Source organism: Hydra vulgaris, chromosome 03 (assembly GCF_038396675.1).
Source record: "Hydra vulgaris chromosome 03, alternate assembly HydraT2T_AEP".
NCBI classification, from domain to species: Eukaryota; Metazoa; Cnidaria; class Hydrozoa; order Anthoathecata; family Hydridae; genus Hydra; species Hydra vulgaris.
In genome coordinates, this window is record NC_088922.1 from 1,625,001 (window position 1) to 1,646,755 (window position 21,755).

Below are 21,755 nucleotides of genomic sequence, written 5' to 3' on the forward strand. Positions count from 1 at the left end.
GAATGAACTCTGCATAAAAGTTGCGTAGTAGTTCTTCAAGTGTCACCACCAGAAAAGGAGTCATTGGTTTATCAGTTTGAAAAGAAACTAGAAGAAAAAAAAATAGCAAGATTGAAAATAACATTTTGAGATTTTTTCTCAAAATTTTAAAAATAATATGAAAAGAATATTTCAGAATATTTCTATACTTTTGTAATAAAACAAAATATATTACATAAAAAGCAATAAAATTGCATCTGGATCAAATATTACCTACCAAGGAATGTATTTGGACTGCCACTAATTTCTTCAAAAAACTTCAACTTTAAAGGAACTAAAACTTTATTTGTTCAAGCACTTAAATGTTCAAAATTGGTGTTTTGCCCTAATTTACCAAACCCAGGTTGCTTACTCTTTGGTAAAGACTTAAGATTACATTTCAACTAAGATTACTTTTGACCAAACCATTATTGCTTTCTTGGCAACACTTTGATTTTCAGCCCGTCGAGTGCTACAAAATATGTAAGGAAAATCTGAACTTGTTGCCTCAGCTATTCTTTCATAATCACTTGCTATTGATGGACTTTAATGAAATATTTGGTACATTGAAGACATTAACTTCTTTAAGTTCCAATCTGTAGCTTTAGCACCAGTTTGTAAGGATCCATTGATAGTATGTAAACCACAAGCAATATCAATGAGTGTACTTAATTCATTATTATGACGTTCTCTGTTGAGCATTTCCAAAAACAGTTTATTTACATTAGGGCCATCCATAGAAACCTGAAGCATTTTTCAGCATTTAAACCAGTCATGCAGGATTTAAACATATTTAGAATATCTGGGGCTGCAGCTTTTTCCATGAACTCTGAAGTATAATATCTTGTACAAACAGTATTCTTCTCTTCACTCCAATAGAGCACATGTAAGTCCATTTTACCTTTCTTCATAACTTTATTGTAAGACTCATCAAGTTATCCAGCAGGTTAAGATCTTTTATCAGAGTTTTTTTTAAATAAGGGGCAAGACCATGAGTTACAATATAGCCAGATTTTGTTCGACCACATGAAAAGTTGCTGGCAATTTTGCTATCTGGAAACATCAAAGCAAATTGTTCAGACTTTTTCTCACTTGATCTAAAAGAGTATTTGCTTTGAACAATATTTAAACACCAAATTAATTCTGCTTTCAAAACTGCTTCCTTCTGAAGCATATCTGAAATGATACATTGCTTTGATGAGGTAGGCTTCTGTGGTACTGATTGCAAAGTTTCTTTGAACAAAACAACATAACCCTCTTTAGGCAATCACTATATGTGCTTTGCTACTCTTGCATGTACATCAAGAGCCTTTATACCCATGCCTGCTAATGAGAAAGACTTAAAACAAACTTTGCATCTTGCAAGGCTGGGATTTTTATCTTTCTGAAATCAAGAAGTGTAACTATCATTATTTAACCAAATATTCTGGAAACTACTTTTATATTTAGGCATCTAAAGGTAATTAGTGAAAAACATATAACAATCTTTTTAATTTGAAGTTTGTTTAATATCTTAAAAAAAAAACCATTAAAAAACTGACTCTAATAATCGGAGGGCTGATATATGATATACATATATGTATATATATATATATATAAAACAAAAGTATAGGATTTTAACTAATCAAAGATGTAACTATATGCTTCTCTAAAGATAAGTATAATCCATTAGCACATTTTTTAAAATTACAGATAAACCAATAACTTCAATAAAAATATATATAAAAATTGTTTTAAATTTTTTTGTCAAGGTTAAACAGAAAAAAACTGTTTCTTAAAAAAAGCATTATTGCAGTCTATACATCATCTGGAAAGATTTAAAGGTAAGTTAAAACTAAGATTTTATTGGAAAAAACTCATAGCTTTCCAAAACACATAATATGATGATAATCATCATCATCATCATCATCATCATCATCATCATCATCATCATCATCATCATCATCATCATCATCATCATCATCATCATCATCATCATCATCATCATCATCATCGTTGTCGATGTCATCATCATCATTGTATTCCTACTTTTTCTACTAAGGTATCTCTCTAAGTACTCATACACAATCATCTGCATCTTGATGCTCACAAAGATCTTCTTTTTTTTTATATTTCTGCCAACTTTATGTCATAAATAACTATAAATTGTCAAAAATTTAATTTACACAAAAAAAACACACAAAAAAAACACACAAAAAAAACAACAAAAGGAAACATAGGAGCTATATTTTAGATAAGAAAGTATATTTGTATCAAGGAAGTATATGTATATAGACTACCAACTTTTAAACTAAAAATGAAAATTTTAAAAACTTGAAAAAATAATCAAACCTTTGAAAGTTTTTTCTGCAATGGATCAGTGTTGACATTTTCTCCTTTGTAAGATTTTACAGGTTCCCTTAAGTTTAAAGCATTTAAAATACAACTTTATCAACATAACCTCAAAAAAGAACACAATAAAAAATATATACATTAAAGTAGCCTGGAAAAAATTTTTTATTGCACCCCGCCACACCCCCTCCTTCTCATTTGTTGAAGTTTGATGAAATATAGATTATGTTTAAAATAATTTGGCAATCCGATAAAGAAAGGTGGGTCTACCCAATTTACATACACAGCAGTAATTTGCTCAAAGCTCCTAGTACCAACCTTTAGTACTGAAGGTGTGTATATATCTAAATCAATAAAATAACTTTTTGTTAAAACTTAATTGTCTCTACTTTGATTATTCAATGATTGACAACTCTCTTATGTGTACCTAGGTAGCCAACACCTTCAACCCTAATTTTGAAGAATGTCAAGAATTTTATTTGCTAATATTTTTGTTACTGGTCACTTTAATGCTGATCACACAGAATTGCAAGTACCGCTAACTGTCACTGAAGGTTAAAACTTTTGTCTTTTGCAATATTCTTTCCAGATATTTATGAGTTTGTGACTCATTTTTCAGAACACCCTAACCACTTACTCTTTGTTTGGGCTCAGTTCCTTTTTGTTCAAACCTTGTTATGCTTTCACTAAATCTTTTAACTTGTTGTTTTTCTAATTCAGATTCATCTAATCATCAAACTTCTATTTAATATCTACTGGCATTTGATTCGTTTTTACGATAAAGCTGACCATTTATGGACAACAAGAACTAAAAGTGAATCTTAATGTATGATACAATCAAAGTCATGGCGGTTTGATATTATTAACTTTTTTGACTGGTTTGTTATTGTTTTTTGTGAAATTGTAGAAACATTTTTATTAGTTATAATCTAAGCAATCTTTACTGTAAAAAGGTACTTGAATTTACTTAAAAAAAGATTTATAAAAAGTATTAAAGTATATAAGAAAAGCTTTAATTCTTCTTTTTAAAATTATATAACAAGTATATAAACTTATATAACAGTAATAAACAGTCGAAAAAAAATGGTAAACACAAAAAACTGAAGTTTAAAAATGTAATCCTTTGTTTTTAAGAAATGCATATCGTTCGGATCTCTCCTTAACTACGATGAGTATCGCTTATTTAGGTAGTAAAATATCCAAAAGTATAGGAATAATATACCAGCCACGTTACTTATTAAAAAAACTACTACTCAAACAAATCAAGTATAAAACTTTATTATTCGATTTTCTTTCTGATGGTCCTCAGCCTTAAATTTTTTTTTTTGTTATTCTGCTGAAAATTGGGCTTTCTATATAATCTTCTTGTTTCCCTGAAAATAGGTTTTTCTATATAATCTCCTTACTTCCCTGAAAATTGGGCTTCCTATATAATCTCCTTAATTCCCTGAAAATTGGGCTTCCTATATAATCTCCTTGTTACCCCGAAAATCAGGCTTCCAATATAATCTCCTTGTTTTAGGCAGACATAAAAGCTTTTATTTCTTTTTATCTCTTTCTAGTCAAGCCTTATTCTTCACCATGTATTTACCTTACTCTTCCCCATTTTCTCCTCTTTGAGCAGATGCTATATATGATCTTTTTTATAATTGCAATAAATTCATGCAAAACAGTATCTGTTTTCTTAGATTATCTCATATTTTATGTTAAATATTCTAAAAGAAAGTTCATTTGGAAAAGTGTTAACAAATTAACAATATATCATTATTATCAATATATTGTTAATTTATATAAACAGCCTCATTAATAAAGGCAAGTCTACTATTCCATTATTACAAATAAATAATTATTCTCAAAAAATGTTTGCCTTAATTTATCTCTTGAATTTAATGACCATTAGATTCTTGACATACAGTGGAGCAGGTCAACACATCATCAGAAATATAAATCATCGTAGTATCTGTTGCTTATTTCTTTAACTCTTCTAAAGGCCTCAAAATTCCTGTCACAAAAGTGTTTTCCAGAACTCTTTTCAATTTTTCTAAACTATTTAATAAGTGTTTAACTGAATAATCTTTTCCTACATGCTAGAAAATCTTTTAACTTTTAAAACCTCCTAGTAGTTTTACATGTATACATATACACACACAGATATATATATATATATATATATATATATATATATATATATATATATATATATATATATATATATATATATATATATATATATATATATATAAGTATTTTAATAAACAAGACAAACTTTTTAATTAATAAAACCATTTTATTAATTCTAAACAAAACAATATATGTTTCGACTATCAATAGTCATCTTCAGTTGAAGTTTAATTTTTAAATTTGTTTAAATACCTATATAGGTGATTTTTTCAATACCAATACAAAATGTAATTATCTGTGTACAAACTATTAATTTAATTACAAAAATACAACAAAAACTATTATAAGAATAATAAGTCATACTAAAAAAACAAATAGGAAGTGACCAAAGAATAGGTTAATAAAAAAATACATAGAAAGTAATAACTAAACAGAAAGTGTCAATTGGACATGGTTGACCTGTTTGTTCATACCAGGTTTTAACCATTCTATAAACATGCTTTCTTCAAGTTTTAATTCGAACTTATTAGATGCTGAATTTAAAACAGAAAAACACTTTTCATTTAATTGCATAAAACAATTTTCATTACTATGGAGATGTTTATAGATATGTGAATTTTTGTCTCCCTTATAATGTTCGGTTATCCGTGTCTTGAGATGGCGAATAGTTTCGTCTATATAACAGAAGTTACATCCTGCACATACGAATTTGTAGACCACGAACGATTTGAACTCTAGAGGAATAGGATCTTTAGAGGAAAAAAAATTTGAAACTTTTAGTGAGACAAAAACTAGTTTAAAATTTACAGAACAGCAATATCTTTTAACAATTGAGTTCAATCTTTTTTTAGTTAAATCAGATATTTTTCCTAAAAATGGTAGTTTAAAGTAAGACAAAGGTTCTTTGATTTTTGGTTGAGATGGATTGTTTGTGTTAATTTTGTTTAAATAAGATTTATATATTTTCGATATTAGCCAAAATGGATACATGTTTCTTTGAAATACTTTAAAAAGGTTGTATATGTCAGAGTTAAACCTTAGATTAGTATTATTGATTTTAAATGTTCAATCGATTAAGCATTTGATAAGACTAACTCTGTACGAAAGCGGAGTGAAACCATAAAAATTGGTGTGTAGACCAGAGTAGGTTTTTTTATGAAAAACTGTAGTAGTTACTGTAGAATTTATTTTGTGTAAATTTACGTCCAAGAAGGATATTTTCAAATTCACTTCTTGTTCCATGGTGAAAGAAATAGAATTGTGTTTACTATTAATATAATTAAGGAAAATACGTGCTTCATTTTCTGACTGAAAAACAGCAAAAATGTCATCAATTAACCTATTCTTTCGTCACTTCGTATTTGTTTTTTTTAGTATGACTTGTTATTCTTATAATAGTTTTTGTTGTATTTTTGTAACTATATTAATAGTTTGTACACAGATAATTACATTTTGTATTGGTATTGAAAAAATCACCTATATAGGTATTTAAACAAATTTAAAAATTAAACTTCAACTGAAGATAACTATTGATAATCGAAACATGTATTGTTTTGTTTAGAATTAATAAAATGGTTTTATTAATTAAAAAGTTTGTCTTGTTTATTAAAATACTTACATTTTTTGTGCTAAAAAGATGTAGCAACACTCCGTTGCGAGTCAGGCTATTTGTCAGTCAATGTAGCAGCACTTTGTTGCAAGTCAGGCTATAAGATAGTTGATGTAGCAACACTCCGTGCATGATTTACAGTAAAAAAATAAAAATAAAAACATTTTATTGAAAAAAATAAAAATAAAAACATTTTATTAAAATAAAAAAATAAAACATTGTTTATATTATTAAAAACATTCAGAATGTTTAAAAAACATTCAGAATGTTTAAAAAACATTCAGAATGTTTAAAAAACATTCAGAATGTTTAAAAAACATACAGAATGTTTAAAAAACATTCAGAATGTTTTAAAAACATTCAGAATGTTTAAAAAACATTCAGAATGTTTAAAAAACATTCAGAATGTTTTAAAAACATTCAGAATGTTTTAAAAACATTCAGAATGTTTTAAAAGCATTCAGAATGTTTTAAAAACATTCAGAATGTTTTAAAAACATTCTGGAAATTTAATAAGTGTTTAAATGTTTTAAAAACATTCTGGTCAATTAAATTTGCGCTTTTGCAGTTTTTAAAAAAAATGATTAATTTGTAATTAAATTAATGGTTTTTACTTTCTGACAACACAAAAATGTTGGTCGAAAGTCAAAAGTAATTAAAAGTGACGTATTTGTTGACAAAAGAATCATTTTTTACCTTCCGTACTCCCAAATGCAACAATTTATAAAATTATATATATATATATATATATATATATATATATATATATATATATATATATATATATATATATATATATATATATATATACACAGTGGGGTGCAAAAAAAAAGCCACACATTTAACATTTTTTCTTGATTTTAAGTATACAAAGTATAAGAAAGTATAATTTTAAAATTGGATGTGGTAGTTGGACAGTAAAGGTATGTTTACATAAACGCTAATATTTATTTCAATAAAATCTTTAAAAAACAGATTAATACAAATACATTTAATATTTTAGAAAACAACTAACAGATTTAGAAATTGGACGAATTATTGAAGCTGCTGACCAAGGAGAGTCTCACAGAAGCATTGAAAAACGTTTCAAACAATAAAACTCAACTATTAGTAGATTGGTGAAGAAATATAAGCACACTGGTACAGCTGAAAGGTCTGTTGGATCTGGGAGAAAGCCTAAAACATCAAAAAAGAAAGATCGCTATCTTCTTATTGCCGTCAAAAAAGATCATAAAATCACACTTTCTGGGATAAAACTAGAATTGAATCTAACTAATATTTCAAAATGGACAACAATTCGTCGAATAAAAACATCAGGGGATTTTTGGCTGGACAGTAAATAAAAAAACCTTTTGTTAGTGAAATCTATCGCAAAAAAGATTAAAGTGGTGAATTAAGTACAAAGATTGGACATGTGAGCAATGGGCTAAAGTTATTTGGAGCAATGAGTCTCCTTTTGTGTTGTTTCATAATAGTCGATCTCACTGCTGGAAATTAATTGGGAAAAAGTTCAACCCTCAAACATGCAAGGCAACCATTAAAAATGACAAAAAGATTTATGTTTTGGGTTGTTTTAGTGCACACAAAGTTGGAGAGCTTTCCTGGGTGGAGGGTACCATGGACCAGCATTTGTACCACAAAATCTTAGTTCATCAACTTGGACCAAATATAGAAAAACTTTTCCCTAATAATGACTACATCTTTCAACAAGATAACGATTCCAAACATACAGCACGGTTGAATAAAAGATATCTGGAATCGAAATTGATACCAGTTACGTCTTGGCCAGTTATGTCTTGGCACAATCTCCTGATTTAAATTGAATAGAAAATCTTTGGTCTATATTAAATTGAAAATTGTAAGATCGTCAGGCAACAAATGAAGAGGAACTGTTCTAAATTCTTCTTGCTGGTTGGAATGATTTACCAAATAACTTATTACAAAGACTTGTTGGTAGTCTGCCGTCTAGATGCGCAGAAGTCATTAGAAACAAAGGATGGCCAATTAAGTACTAAAACAGATAAAACTTGAAATATACTTTAGAAATCCTAATTTTTTTTCATTATATGTAATGTACAATAATATTTTATACATTTCTTTAAAAATTGTCCTGAATTACTTTAATTATATGAGTTTAAGACATTTTTTAATGTTTTTTTTTTCAAAATACCGAGTGTGGCTTTTTTTTTGCACCCCATTGTATGTATATATATATATATATATATATATATATATATATATATATATATATATATATATATATATATATATATATATATATATATATATATATACAGTGGTGGCCAAGTTATTAAACTAGGCTACAAAACCGAGATTATTTTCGAATGTACCTACCTTGGCACAAATTAGTTATTAAACTAATGTATATATAGTTACTACATGTATAGCCCAATGTTGCTTAAGTGATAATAAGTGCAATTTATTTTTATTTTTGCACAAGATCCATTTTATTGAAAATTTAAACTGTAAATTGAATATTAAAATTTGGTCACCTGCTATCTGTTAGAGGTCAGTATTTTCTTATTTGTTTGATGTTTATGAGCAGAAATTAAAGGAAAATGTACATTAATAAGAGTTGCTCGACATTACATTAAGGTCAATCTTTTATTTATTTTTATTTTCTACATTAAAAATGAAGAAACATGTTTAATTAATATAGCATTTTATGTCCTTTTAATAGATGGGAAAAGCTGCTGACTTGTCACCGAAAAAATGGCCAGAGTTGAGGTTTATCTACGAGAGACATTACTCATGCAAAAGGAGATTGCTAAAAATGTTGGAATAAGTCAGAAATCGGTATCGAGAATGAAGAAGATGCAGACTGGTGAAAAATTACGAGGCAACTGTGTTGGCAATTGTGGCAGAAAAAAATCAATGTCTGTGTGAAACAACAGGTACCTCATGAAATGCTGCATAAGAAACCATAAAGCAACAAGTAAGATGTTGCAGAAAGAATTACAAAAAAGTAATGTACATGTGAGTACCAGAACAGTCAGAAGACAATTAGTTGTGAATGGTTTTCGAGCTTAACAGCCACACAGAAAACCAAAGCTGACTCCGGCAATGATCAAGAAACATTTGGCATGGAGAAAGCAACACAAGAATTTCACTAAAAAATAATTGGAGTCAGGTGTGTTTCAGTGATGAATTATCTTTTACGTCATGGATGAGAAAGCAGCCTATGTACGTAGGAGACCCAGTGAAGAATTTCATCCAGACTGAGTTGCAGAGACAGTAAAGCACCCAACGTATGTCATGGTCTGGTCAGTTATCTCTATTCATGGGCCTGAACGACTGTATATTGTTGAAGGCACCATGAATCAAGTTCAATACAAGAAGGTGCTTGAGACAACTGCTGCCTCAACTTGGCAAATGGTGTCGACGGAGACTGTTCACTTTTATGCAAGATGGAGCACCTTGTCACACTGCGAAGACAGTCAAGAAATACTTAGCTGACAACCACATTAAGCTTCTGCAGTGGCCAGGTAATTCACCTGACATGAACCCCATTGAGAACCTGTGGGAGATTGTCAAAAGAAGAGTAGGAGGGATGAAACCAAAAAACAAGATGGAACTGACCGAGGCTTTGATCAATGCCTGGCATCATGATGACAAAATCCGTAAGCTTTGCCAGAAACTTATTCATGGGATGCCTTCAAGGGTCCAGGCACTGCTTAAAAATAAGGGAAACCATACAAAATATTAACTGACATGTTTTAACTATTCGAACTTTCATTTTCATTTCCATTGTAATTTATTTCATTTTCTATTGTTACTTTTTGCATTTTTATTGTAATTTTATATTAGTATTATTAATGCGAATTTTAAGTCATTTGAATATTAAGACCTAATTTTGCATTGTATTTAATTGTTTTTATACTTAAATGGTTCAATTTTGTGCTTTTTTACAATAAAATATTGCGCTTCTTAACTTTTCTAATTTTTTGTAATGTTTTGAAGTAAAAATGTTGCATTATTTATGAATAAATTTCATAAATGCATCAAAAATTGCATTTAATCTAATAATTTGGCCACCACTGTATGTAAAACACAAATACATATCTTCTAATGATACCCTTTCTCTTTTAAAATAACATCTCATTTCTTTAAATACTGCCAAGGTCTGTCCAAGTCAATTACCATCTTTTGTTCTTGCAGTCAAAAACTAATCTCACGTGACTTAACATTTGGCAAAGTTGCATTTTTTTACATTAACTTTTATTGATCTATTTTTTTTTCTCTAACATCAATGTTTTAGAATTTTTGATGTTTTCCTGTATAATATAACTTATAGTTTTTTAAGTCTTTAATTTACTATTTTTCTTTATTTTAAACTCTTTTCAGTAAGACTCAAGTGTAAATTAGTATAAACCTAAATAGTGGTTACTTGCAGCCTTGTTGGAAAGTGAACTTCTTAAAAAAGTCTTTCTTTTTTAAGGTTAAAAAAACACATAGTTCCAGTAAATTCAACCTTGATTTCTTAATTGATTCCCACATGGACTCTATCAAACACAAAGTCAAACTCTCAAAATTTGAAATTAGGTTGCTAAAAAAATGTCTTATTATGGAAGATAAAAAAAATGAATAGTTGAAGTAAATCTTACATTTAATAAAAAAATATTTTAAATAACTTTTTTAAATGCACATGCATTTAGATTAAAAAAGTTCTGTATAAATATTATATTACCAAATAAATGTTGTTCACAAAAAGTTTAACATTAAAAATGATATTTATTGTAAAATTACTTTTAAAATATCAGCTATTACTTACAGCCTGAAAATTTAACAATATTATTAATACTTTTTTTAAAAACTCAATCGCACTTTAAGCTGTTTTATATAATGTTTCTATACAAAAACACAGCAAAAAAAAACTTGGTGATAAAAACATTTAGTAGTAATAAAACATTTTTTACATTTTGGTAGTAATCAGTGATCGAAGTGTGGCGAGATAGCTATCCATTAAGCCACCTTTTTATAAATGTAATTTAATAAAACTTACTGAAAACCATCCCACTATTTTTTTTATCCACTTCAAGCATTATTCAAGTAATAAAATAACTTTTACATTTTTTATTCATAAACTGCTTACTGTTATGCAACTGGTTATTAATTTTTTATTACATTAAACTCCCTAAAACTCCAGAAGGGTAGGAGGACACTCATGATATCAACCTAACACCACATATATTTAAAGAAATAAACAGAATTTGATTCAATTTGATGAAAAAAAGTGAATTTGATGTAAATTGTTTAACTTATTTGGAAACTAATTAAGGTTTATAGCACATAAATGGTGCTTTTTTCAATTGTTTTGCCATTATTACCAATTTTAAATCGAACAGAAAGTTAACTATTGTCGAAAGATAGACTTTTTGAAGTAAATAGACAACATATATTTAATGTTTGATTATACATATATTTTATTAATGGTCAATAAGTGTATTTAAAAAAATTTTTTCCAGACCTGAAGAGAATTTAAAATGAAGATTGCAAATTACTTAATTAGAAAAAGGAAGGCAACAACTAATGAATGAGGAATACCCTTTTCTTTAAACACCAAAAAAGAGTTTGTGGAGGTCCTACATCCCTGCCATCACCAAATGTTATTCATGAATGCAAATACCAATTAAGATGCAAGAACTCTGAATGCCAGCATATAACAAAAGTTTTTTTGTGAAAGATGCTAAGAGAACTTGTGTTTTACTAAAAAGGCAAACTGCTTCAAACATTTTCACTCAATGAAAATGATTAATTTAATAAAAGAAATCAAGTTTATTATAGCTTATTCATTGAATGTTATTTACGACAAAAAGGACCAATTTGTTTTTTGTTTTATATCTGCAAAACATTTATTACAAAGAAACAGATTTTGCTTCAAAATATGCCAAAAATTTGTTTTCTCAAAATAAGTATCTAAAATGATTTGCAAAACAGGGCAAATTTTATTTTTTATTTTTTATTTTTATGCTAATTAACCACCTCAAGGCCAAGAAGGCCACTACAGTAAAGGAGGCTACTATAGTTGTGATTAAAACCATCTCTAAACTCTATAACTCTGAAACATAAACCTTGGCGCAATACTACCTGGGACATTGTGGAGATTGAACTCGAAAATTTGATATACAGTTATTTTATATGTTATAGTAACTAAATGACTGTATGTTTCTATCTTATTAAACCAAGCAAAGTTGGAAGCGTCTTAACCAATTGAATGTTTGGAATTAATATTAACTTTGTCATGGAGCATTTTTTAGTTTTTAAGACACTATAGTTTTTAAGACACCTTAAGTCTTGTATTTTGTTCACACTAGATTACATATTGTTGCTTTGTTGAAACGAAAAAAAAAAAAGCCTTCAACAAAGTATCTTACAAAAAACTCCTCTACAATCTACAAAGCTATGGAATCAAAGAAGAGCTCCATACAAAGATCAAAGTCTGGCTCTCATAGTTATGCTTTATAGCTCCACACAAAGAGCTCTCAAAGTCATGCTTTGGAGCTTCACACAAGGAGTCTCCTAGTCATGCTTTGACTTTCAAGAGTTGTAATTAGAGAACCTAAAATTGAAAAAAACAGCAGCACACTGCAAAGTTCCATTTTAAGACCATTAATGTATTTTTATACCCCAACGATCTTCCAGAAAAATTTGAACATCAGATTAAACTCTGAGCTAATAATAGCGAAAATATTAGCATCATAAAATTAGATTGGAACACAGATTTCCACAACCAAACATGGACAAGCCATTATAGGGTCACTTTACATCATTATAGGGTCATTATACGACTGGTTGATGATTCAATATTAAGGAATGCAAAGTGATGCATTCTGGTCGAGGGAAAAAAATATCAACAAGAGACTAATTAATTTCAGGAACAGACAACCTACCCCTTGCACTTGATGTTACTCATTTCAAGAGAGAGATCTGGATCCTAATATTTGAAGACTTTAAACACAACACTAAAGTTATAACAGGTGTTATAAACTTATAAATCTTTTTCCAGAAGCTAAAAAAAAAATTTATTTAATATAATTTTTTAAAACTTTTTTAAATGAATTCAGATTAAGATCTGATAATTAAGATAAACAATTATAATTTAATATGATTATAATTAAGATAAAAGATTAAGATAAATAATGAATTCAGATTATTTAAGAACTTTTTGAATTTAAAATTAATATGGTCTACTACCCAGGCCTTGTTAAGAAGTGCTACACTGTATCCATTTTACTTACAATACAAGTACACATTTAGTTACAATATAATTTTACCTACATGTTAAAGGGATCCCAAAGTGCTGAGATAATACTTCTGTTCATATTAATGAGTATGATAAAAAAAAATGTTTACGCAGCAATTTTTTAAGTAAAACAAAATAATAAAGGTATACCAAGAAAAAAAAACTTTGTTGTTTTACTCTAAGTTTGCTGTCTTTATGTTAGCCAGTCTCTCAAAGTCTTTAAAATATACGCCACAATCTACAGACTTAATAATTTACTCAAGCACGTTTAATTCCAAAGAGTTTTAGTAAATGACATCATTTAAAAATTTTTTTTTTTTTGAATCAATATTATTTGCTTTTGTGTTATTTGTTTTTTAAAATAGGCATTTGTTATCAATCGTATGACTTTTATAAATTTTTTAATTTAATCGTATGACTTTTATAAATTTTATAAGATGCTAAACAAAAGCATTTTTTTTTATAGAGCACGAGAACCAAATAAAATTAAGATTTATATGTTAAAATATAATAAATATAACAAATATAATAAATATTTCCTTAAATATAATAATACTCAAAAAAGACGTTGATCACCTCATATATTCTGAATCTTTTTTTTTTAATATAAACAATGTGAACTTTTTTTCTAGTTTATCTAAGCAGTTTATCACTATTACATTTTTGTTCTCCTATCGAAATGACATTTAAAAAATTTTTAAATTGTTAATTAATAAAGAATTTTGGTAAGCGACATCAATTACAAGAGATAAATTCTTGCTAAATTCTTAAATTTTTAGTTAGAAAATATTTATAGATTTTACAATTAACAAATTTTCAAACAGCTTTTTATTAAAGCAATAATTAATGTTTTATGGCAATAATTCAAGACAGATGGCAAATAAAATTGTCAATGTGTTGCAGCGCGCATTAAAAAACATACTGTTTCTTATAATTACAAACTAAAAAACTACCAAAATTGACAAAAAGTTTTTCATTAAAAGACTTCAATTTTAAAATGGACTCAATAATGCTACACTTTTTTGCAATCAAATAATTGTTTCCAATAATATTTACCAATAATTGTTCAATTTTAAAAATAAAATAAGCAACACGTTTTACAGAATAAATTTCATTAAATATAATCTTGCATGATTAAATAAGAATTTTGAGAATATCTGTACCCAATGAAAAGTTTAGCAAATAAATTATGTCAATTAAACTTTCATAAGGTTAACTCTTTTGCTACCAGCCATTTTAACAAAAGTCTTTACGCTGAGACCGCACATTTTTTTGAATAAAATTTGGATGGCATAACATTCATAACTAATTAAAGTTCAAACAGTAAATCTCTTTACAACCATAACAAACTATATATAAATAGAAAGCTAAACAAATGAACTTTTTAATTAAAAAAGTTTTTAACACGCATCATTGAACAGTAAGAAATGCAAAGTGTTTAAAACCATTGTTTTTATAAATAGAAACTAAAATATTAAATCAAAAACAAATTAAAAGTCATAAACAAATTAAAAGTCAAAACAAAACTCATTTAATGTATAAAAAGAATGTTTTTTTTTAAAAAGACATTTGTAATTACTTAGCTAAATACTTATAAAAGTTTAATTTAAACTTCTACAAGTTAAATTTTACAGTTAACGCTGCTTTTTTTTAGAACTAAATTTAAAGTTTTGTTTTTTTTATCAAGGATTACTCCAGATTTTTTAACTTTGTCAGATAATAACTTTTTATAATAACACAATATGGCTCTTATTTGTTCTTGTTTATGTAGAGAATTAATTAAACTTTAAGAACAAACAAATTATATGCGTCTAGAGTGAAAATTTATGTACAAAACAAGATAAATTGTGAAGCATACTCGTTAAATAATACAAAATAATTTTTTCAACAGAATCCTAATAAGGATAATAATAATTTAATAACAATAAATATAACACAAAAATAATCTATAGCAATAGACAAGCTTAAAATATCTGAAATTTTATTGATATTTTTAATGCAAATTTAGCAAAACTAAGAAAATCAAATAACTAAAGAAACTCTACAATTATTTATCATGAAAAAAAACTTTTATAAAATAAATCTTTAGTAATCTATAATAAAAAAAAAAATTCTATAATTTGATAAAAACAAAAATTAAAGAATTTTCACATTTCTTATCAAGATTCTACAATGACATCATTTATTAAAACTCTTCGGAATTAAATGTGCTTAAGTAAATTATAAAGTCTGCAGATTGCGGTGTATATTTTAAAGACTTTGAGAGACTGGCTAACATAGAGTCGGCGAAATTTGAGTAAAACAATAATGTTTGTTTTTCTTGGTGTAGCTTTATTATTTTGTTTTACTTAAAAAAATTCTGCCGAAACATTTTTTTTGTCATTCTCTTTAACATAAACACAATTTGTCTTAGCACTTTGGGATCCCTTTAAGCCTTTGACATTATTCTAAACTTTTGGAATAATTCTATTATATTCAAATCTGTTGGAATATTTAAATTATCTTTTGATATAGTTTATACAGAATTAATTTAGAATACATTAAGTAGTAATTAATTATTGTAAAAAACATTTTAACCACAATTGTGATATTATCTAATATATATTTACCCTGGTCACTGATTCCCCGTGATAGTGTAACACTGACGTAACGCTTACATATTAATCATGCGGAAGTTATTTTATTTTAAAGCACGTTAATTACTTAAAAAATATCATGTGTCAACACAAGTTCATTTTATTTAAACTTTATTAACTTAATGAGTTACAATATTGTGTTGTGTAGTAGTTAAGAAATTTGATCTTGGTGCCTGCGCTCTGGGTTCAATTCCTGTTAGAGTATATTTTTGTCTTTTTTTAGAATATTTTTTAATTAATTAACCAATTGATGCTAATATATTAATAAAAATAAATATTAATATAATAAAAGACATGGCGGTTAATAAATAGTTAAGTAATTCAGTTAATAAATAACATGAACGCGTGTAACATGTCTTGCTTTTAAAGAAAAGCATTATCGCTAATGCTCTTACTCTTGAGTCCTTAATACAAGGAACAGGGGAATAAAAGGAGGGAGAGGGGGGTTGGAATTTTAGTCTAGATCTAATAAACAGGGGGAGGGGGGTTAATAAAAGGGCGAGTGGGGATTTTTTTATGATACAGTATAAGTATTTTTTATAAAAAAGTTTAGTTTATAAATCCGAACTAATATTTTTTACAAAATACGCTTTAACTATTTAATTGTAGCGTGGCTTGCGGTCAAATGCGCATTTTCGAACAGCTGTTTTAGCATAATTTCAATAGGATTTAATATGCTGATTTGAGCCTGTTTACACTGATAGTTTTTGATTTTAACAATGACTGAAAAAATTATTTTCTAATTTTTAAGGCCGGTTTTCACTGATTTTTTATTTTTATTTTTGAGATATAAAGTTTTTGTTGACAACAATTAAAAATTAAAAAACGGAGGAGAAAGGGGGAGGGGTTTTAATAAGCTTGGTGTGGATGGGAAAATTTTCCAAAAATTAATAAATGCCCCCCCCCCCCTCTTTTATTAGGGACTCGAGAGTAATGTAGTTTATAAAGAAATTCTTTAATGAAATTTTTTAAATTAAAATTTTTTATTTTTAACATTTGTTTTAAGTTATTTAAATTTTTAATTTTTTTAATTCTTTTACACTTATAAACACTTATTAGGTATGCATAATATATATAAGATTTATTTTTTTTAACACATAAATACATAACTCACAAATAAAATTGTTGAAACAACTCACAAATAAAAGTGTTAAAACATAACTCACAAATAAAAATGTTGAAACATAACTCACAAATAAAATTGTTAAAACATAACAACATTTTTGTTTAAAAGATTTTGTGGAAAGAAATATTTTTATTTAAAATAATTCTGCTTAATATAAATATGTAAACTGAGTTTAAGATATTGAAATACATAAAATGTACTTTAATATCTTAAACAATGTGTAAAGACTATACATTGTTCTGAAATCTATAAACTCAACACCAGGTGTGATGTGAAATCTATGAACTCAACACCAAATGCGGTAGTGGTGTAGTGGTAGAGCGCTCGCTTCATAAACGAGAGGTTTCGAGTCCAATCCCCACCACGTCCATGGTAGTACCGCGCTCAACTTGTTTCTCCGCGCAACGGCTTTGTTTGTCAAGTTTCGTGTTTCAGAGTTATAGAGTTGAGAGAGGGTTATAACCACAATTTAGTAGCCTCCTTGTCTGTAGTGGCCTAACTTTTTTTTGGGAGGCTAGAGGGGTAGGTTCATAATAAATATTAGGAGTCTGAAATTTTAAAAAAATTGGACAAAGTTTAGCAGTAGCAGATTTTAATAGAAGTTTCAAGATTGACACATTATTTCAAAACTTGTCTATAATCAGGAGAAACTTGTAATTACCAGTTCAAACCTACTCGAATATTATTTACCAGTTCCAACTTTCTCGAATATTACTACCAGTTCTAACCTACTCGAATATTAATTACCAGTTCTAACCTACTCAAATAATAACTGGAGTATTATATTAATGCTCTTCTTTCTTATATTATTCTTAGAGTACATCTTAAAAGATTTTTTATTTCATAAAACAAACAGTTTTATTAAAAGCTGAATTTTTTTTTAATAATTTGTGCTGTTGTTTGCAGCTATTTTACAAGCACACTAATAGCTTATTCCAAACTTTTTTAGATAGTATATCAAAATTAACATGCAGACAAGTTAGGTGGGTAAAAATGGCTTTTTTAAAAGTTTCATAATATAAACTATCCATTTTTTTATTATTGAATCTGACAAAGATATACAAGGATCTAGGCTGACAACTGCTCGTCAAGTGCTTTGTTTCGTTGCACACTTCAACACAAAAACTAATAGAGAGGCTGCAAATGAAACTTTAAATCAAATCTACTGGTTTATAATTGAGCAAAATAAGATGGTAACCAAATAAAATGACAGAGGAAATCATGAAATTATTTAATGGGTTAAAAAACCTACTAAAAATTGACCATACGCTCAGATACGCTCACACTGACAATACCCAAAAAATTATTGGGTTAAAAGACAAGTTTACAAAAACAATAAGGTTTTGGCGAAGAGATATGCTATATAAATTAGTTGATGCAGAGGATAAACAGTTTTTGATCAGCATAATGACTGATAGGAAGGCATTCATGGGTTTAGTTGATTTTAAAGGAGTTGATAAAGAAAAACAACCAAATATCTTGAGATATTCTAATAACGCTTTAATGGAAACAGATGAAGTTTGTCTTGATCATGATGTAAATGAACTTCTAGTGAAACTAAGCAGCACTCTCATAAAACCTTGAAAACTGGCACAACTGTGTTTGTACCACATAATATCCTAAAATCACCCAAAGTTATTGAAATGTTTTAACAATAAATAAGTTTTAAAGGGGAAGTAAGAAACTTAGGTGTATTTAACTTAAAATTATAGTAAAAAACTTTCCAGAAGATTTCCTTAAAAAATCATTCAAATCTTTAGATTACAAAGCTTTGAAAAGTTATTTAGTAAAATATTTTATTATTATTTAATATTTAAAATTAAACATAATAAGCTATAAAAGAATGATTGTTTGGTTTTTAGATTTAAGAAAAATTTTGAGCATCTGATTTGCTAAACTATTAAAGACCTTGACATCCCTCAAATTTCACAGTCTTTGACAAACAAAAAAGATCTAACTGCCAATCTTTGACAAGAAGCAATGAGTCAAAATTTCATTAGAGGTAATTATATAGAACTTTTCAATTAAGATTGTTGCATCTAAGTAATGGAAAAAATGTGGTTTTCTCTGGATTTATTAGACCAGGCACTTTGCACAATACAAAGTGGATGACAAAATTTTTATACTCTATAAAACTGTTTCAACAAGATAATTTGCCTGCTACCTAAAGGAAGATTTTGTAAGACAACAACTTACAAAGTTACAAATGATTGTTCAGTTAGTTGTATTTTGTTATATTCCATGTTGGTTAAGCTCACCAACCTACTAATAATATAAATCTTATTAATTCATTATTAGAGTATAAAGTTATTTATTAAACTATTACTAATGCTACTCTGAAAGCTTTTAATAATTACATGTGATACCTCACTGAGGAGTTATATCTCTTAAATAACAACTTAAAGGACAGAGGGAAAAGATTGCAGATAAAATACTGTCATCAAAAAATTATATGACAATAAATAAAATAATTTCAAAAGGAAAAGGGTCAGGGTTTGGTAAACCTATATTTCCAATCCTTTTTGAAATGGTTGTGAATTATTTGGCAGATTTTATTGGTAAAAACTCTCTTGTTTTTTTTACCATTATAAATATAAACAGTTTTCTCAAGGACTGGTTACATATTGGAAAAAAAAGCAAAAGTATTTCTTGCTTTGAAAAATGTAATTTCTAATGTTTTGTAAACCACTCTGGTAAACCTGGAGTAAAGCTTTGTAAAGACTTTGTGGGGACTGCTTAAAAAAAAAATACCTTATAGACCATTATGCAAGTTGTAGAAAACAACAGAAGTATGTTTTACAACCAAAGAAGACGGGACTTTAAACTAATCAGATTCTGATCCTGTGTTTCTTCTAGTTTTGATTTCATAGATTTAATTTTTTTATATTATTATACATTAGATTTTCTTATACTATACACACATTTAATTGTAAATATAACATCAGCTTTTTTGTTGAAATATGAATTGACTTTATATTTTTAAATATGTTAAAATATTTGACTTGTTTAACGTACAATAAATTTAAATTTATAAAAATTAGTGTTTAGAATTGATTACAACCTATTTCAAATCAGTCAAAAAAATATGCTAAATAGATTATGGCTGATTCCATTGGTGGATATATTTTTATATAATACTCATCAAATATATAATTTTAAGCAATATTTAATAATATTTTATACAACATTTATAATACCGTATTATAATGCCATCTGTTTGCTGCACTAAGCCTGACAAAGTTGTTTTGTTCAGAAGTGGTAAAAAGTAGGTGTCACACTACGTAGAGTTAATTTTTGAAAAAAGTTAAAGATTTTAATGCTATAACTTTTAAATACTAAATTATATGATAGTATTTCACATTACTGGAAAGTTTCAATTCATTTCCATTTTCGGTTCATTTTTAATACCTTAAAGAGTGTCAAAAGTTATGACGGCCACTCTCGCTGAATTGCCAATATGTATGCATGTATGTATGTATGTATGTATGTATGTATGTATGTATGTATGTATGTATGTATGTATGTATGTATATATATATATATATTATTATTATTATTATTATTATCATTATTATTATATAAGAATGTATATTAAGGATAGCATTAAAGATATATATAAAGAATATTTATCAAAGGAATAAATTATCTATTACATTAGAAAGCAATAAATATACCTGTTAAGACTTTGATTTGAACCTGAAACAACAAACGCCATATCAATTATCAATTTATACAAAATATTGTTTTAAATATATTAAAGATAATGATTATATTTTAAAAGAAAAACTATAACCTTGAACACCAGGGTTGATTTGCTTACTATCTCTTTTAATAATGGGTGGAGCTGAAATTTAAAATAAAAGATTTAAATAATTTTATTTAAATATAATATTAAAATAGTTTTTTTGCATAAAGAAATACTTGCCAACATCTGGAAATTCGTAAACATCTGGCGGAGGTATATTGACTTTTGGAGACTGAACTTGAGAAAAGGTTTGCATAATATTTGGTGGAATGTAGTTGTAACTTTCTTCCTTGGTAGCTGTTTGTACATTTGAAACAGGTGGATTGCTTTTATTAATGATTTGCTTTGGCAAGTTATTTACTTTAGGAGCAGGGCTAGAGTTGCTTTGATCACAAATTTCATAATTCTCATCTTGAATATCAGAAACTTGCTCAACGTGTTCACAAATCTCATAATTTTCATCTTCAGTTGGACAACTTGGTAAGGGGCGGTTTTTGAATGAAGATTTTTCTATTGAAGTTTGACTCTTTAGTTTAAAGCTCAATTGTTGCATAAATAAATTACCAGGTATAGGGGCTCCTGCTCGACTTCCCCCATTACTTGAATCTTGTGTAAAATTTACTGGTGAGACTGTTAAGTTTTTTGGTTTGACTTCAGGTAGCAACATTTTAGGTTTGTTTGGTCTACCCTTGGATACACTTGTATGATCTCCTGTTTAAATATAATACTGATATTATTATATATATATTTATATATATATATATATATATATATATATATATATATATATTTTTCTTTCTGTTATTTCACCTCCCCAAGGCCCAGAAGGCCACTACAGATGAGGAGGCTACTTAATTGTGGTTATAACCCTCTCTCAACTCTATAACTCCGAAACACGAACCTTG

The 21,755-nt window shown here is 27.5% G+C and overlaps 1 protein-coding gene across 1 annotated transcript in view; it reads right to left on the reverse strand.

Annotated features, from left to right (window-relative positions):
• LOC105844953 (uncharacterized) overlaps window positions 1-21,755 on the reverse strand; it is a 117,037-nt gene that overhangs the window by 42,245 nt on the left and 53,037 nt on the right. The window contains exons 7-10 of the mRNA XM_065792041.1: window positions 21,031-21,561; window positions 20,899-20,949; window positions 20,780-20,801; window positions 2,350-2,416 (exon numbers count right to left, since the gene is read on the reverse strand). Of these exons, the coding sequence (XP_065648113.1) occupies window positions 2,350-2,416; window positions 20,780-20,801; window positions 20,899-20,949; window positions 21,031-21,561 (671 nt within the window). The remainder of the gene's footprint in view (window positions 1-2,349; window positions 2,417-20,779; window positions 20,802-20,898; window positions 20,950-21,030; window positions 21,562-21,755) is intronic.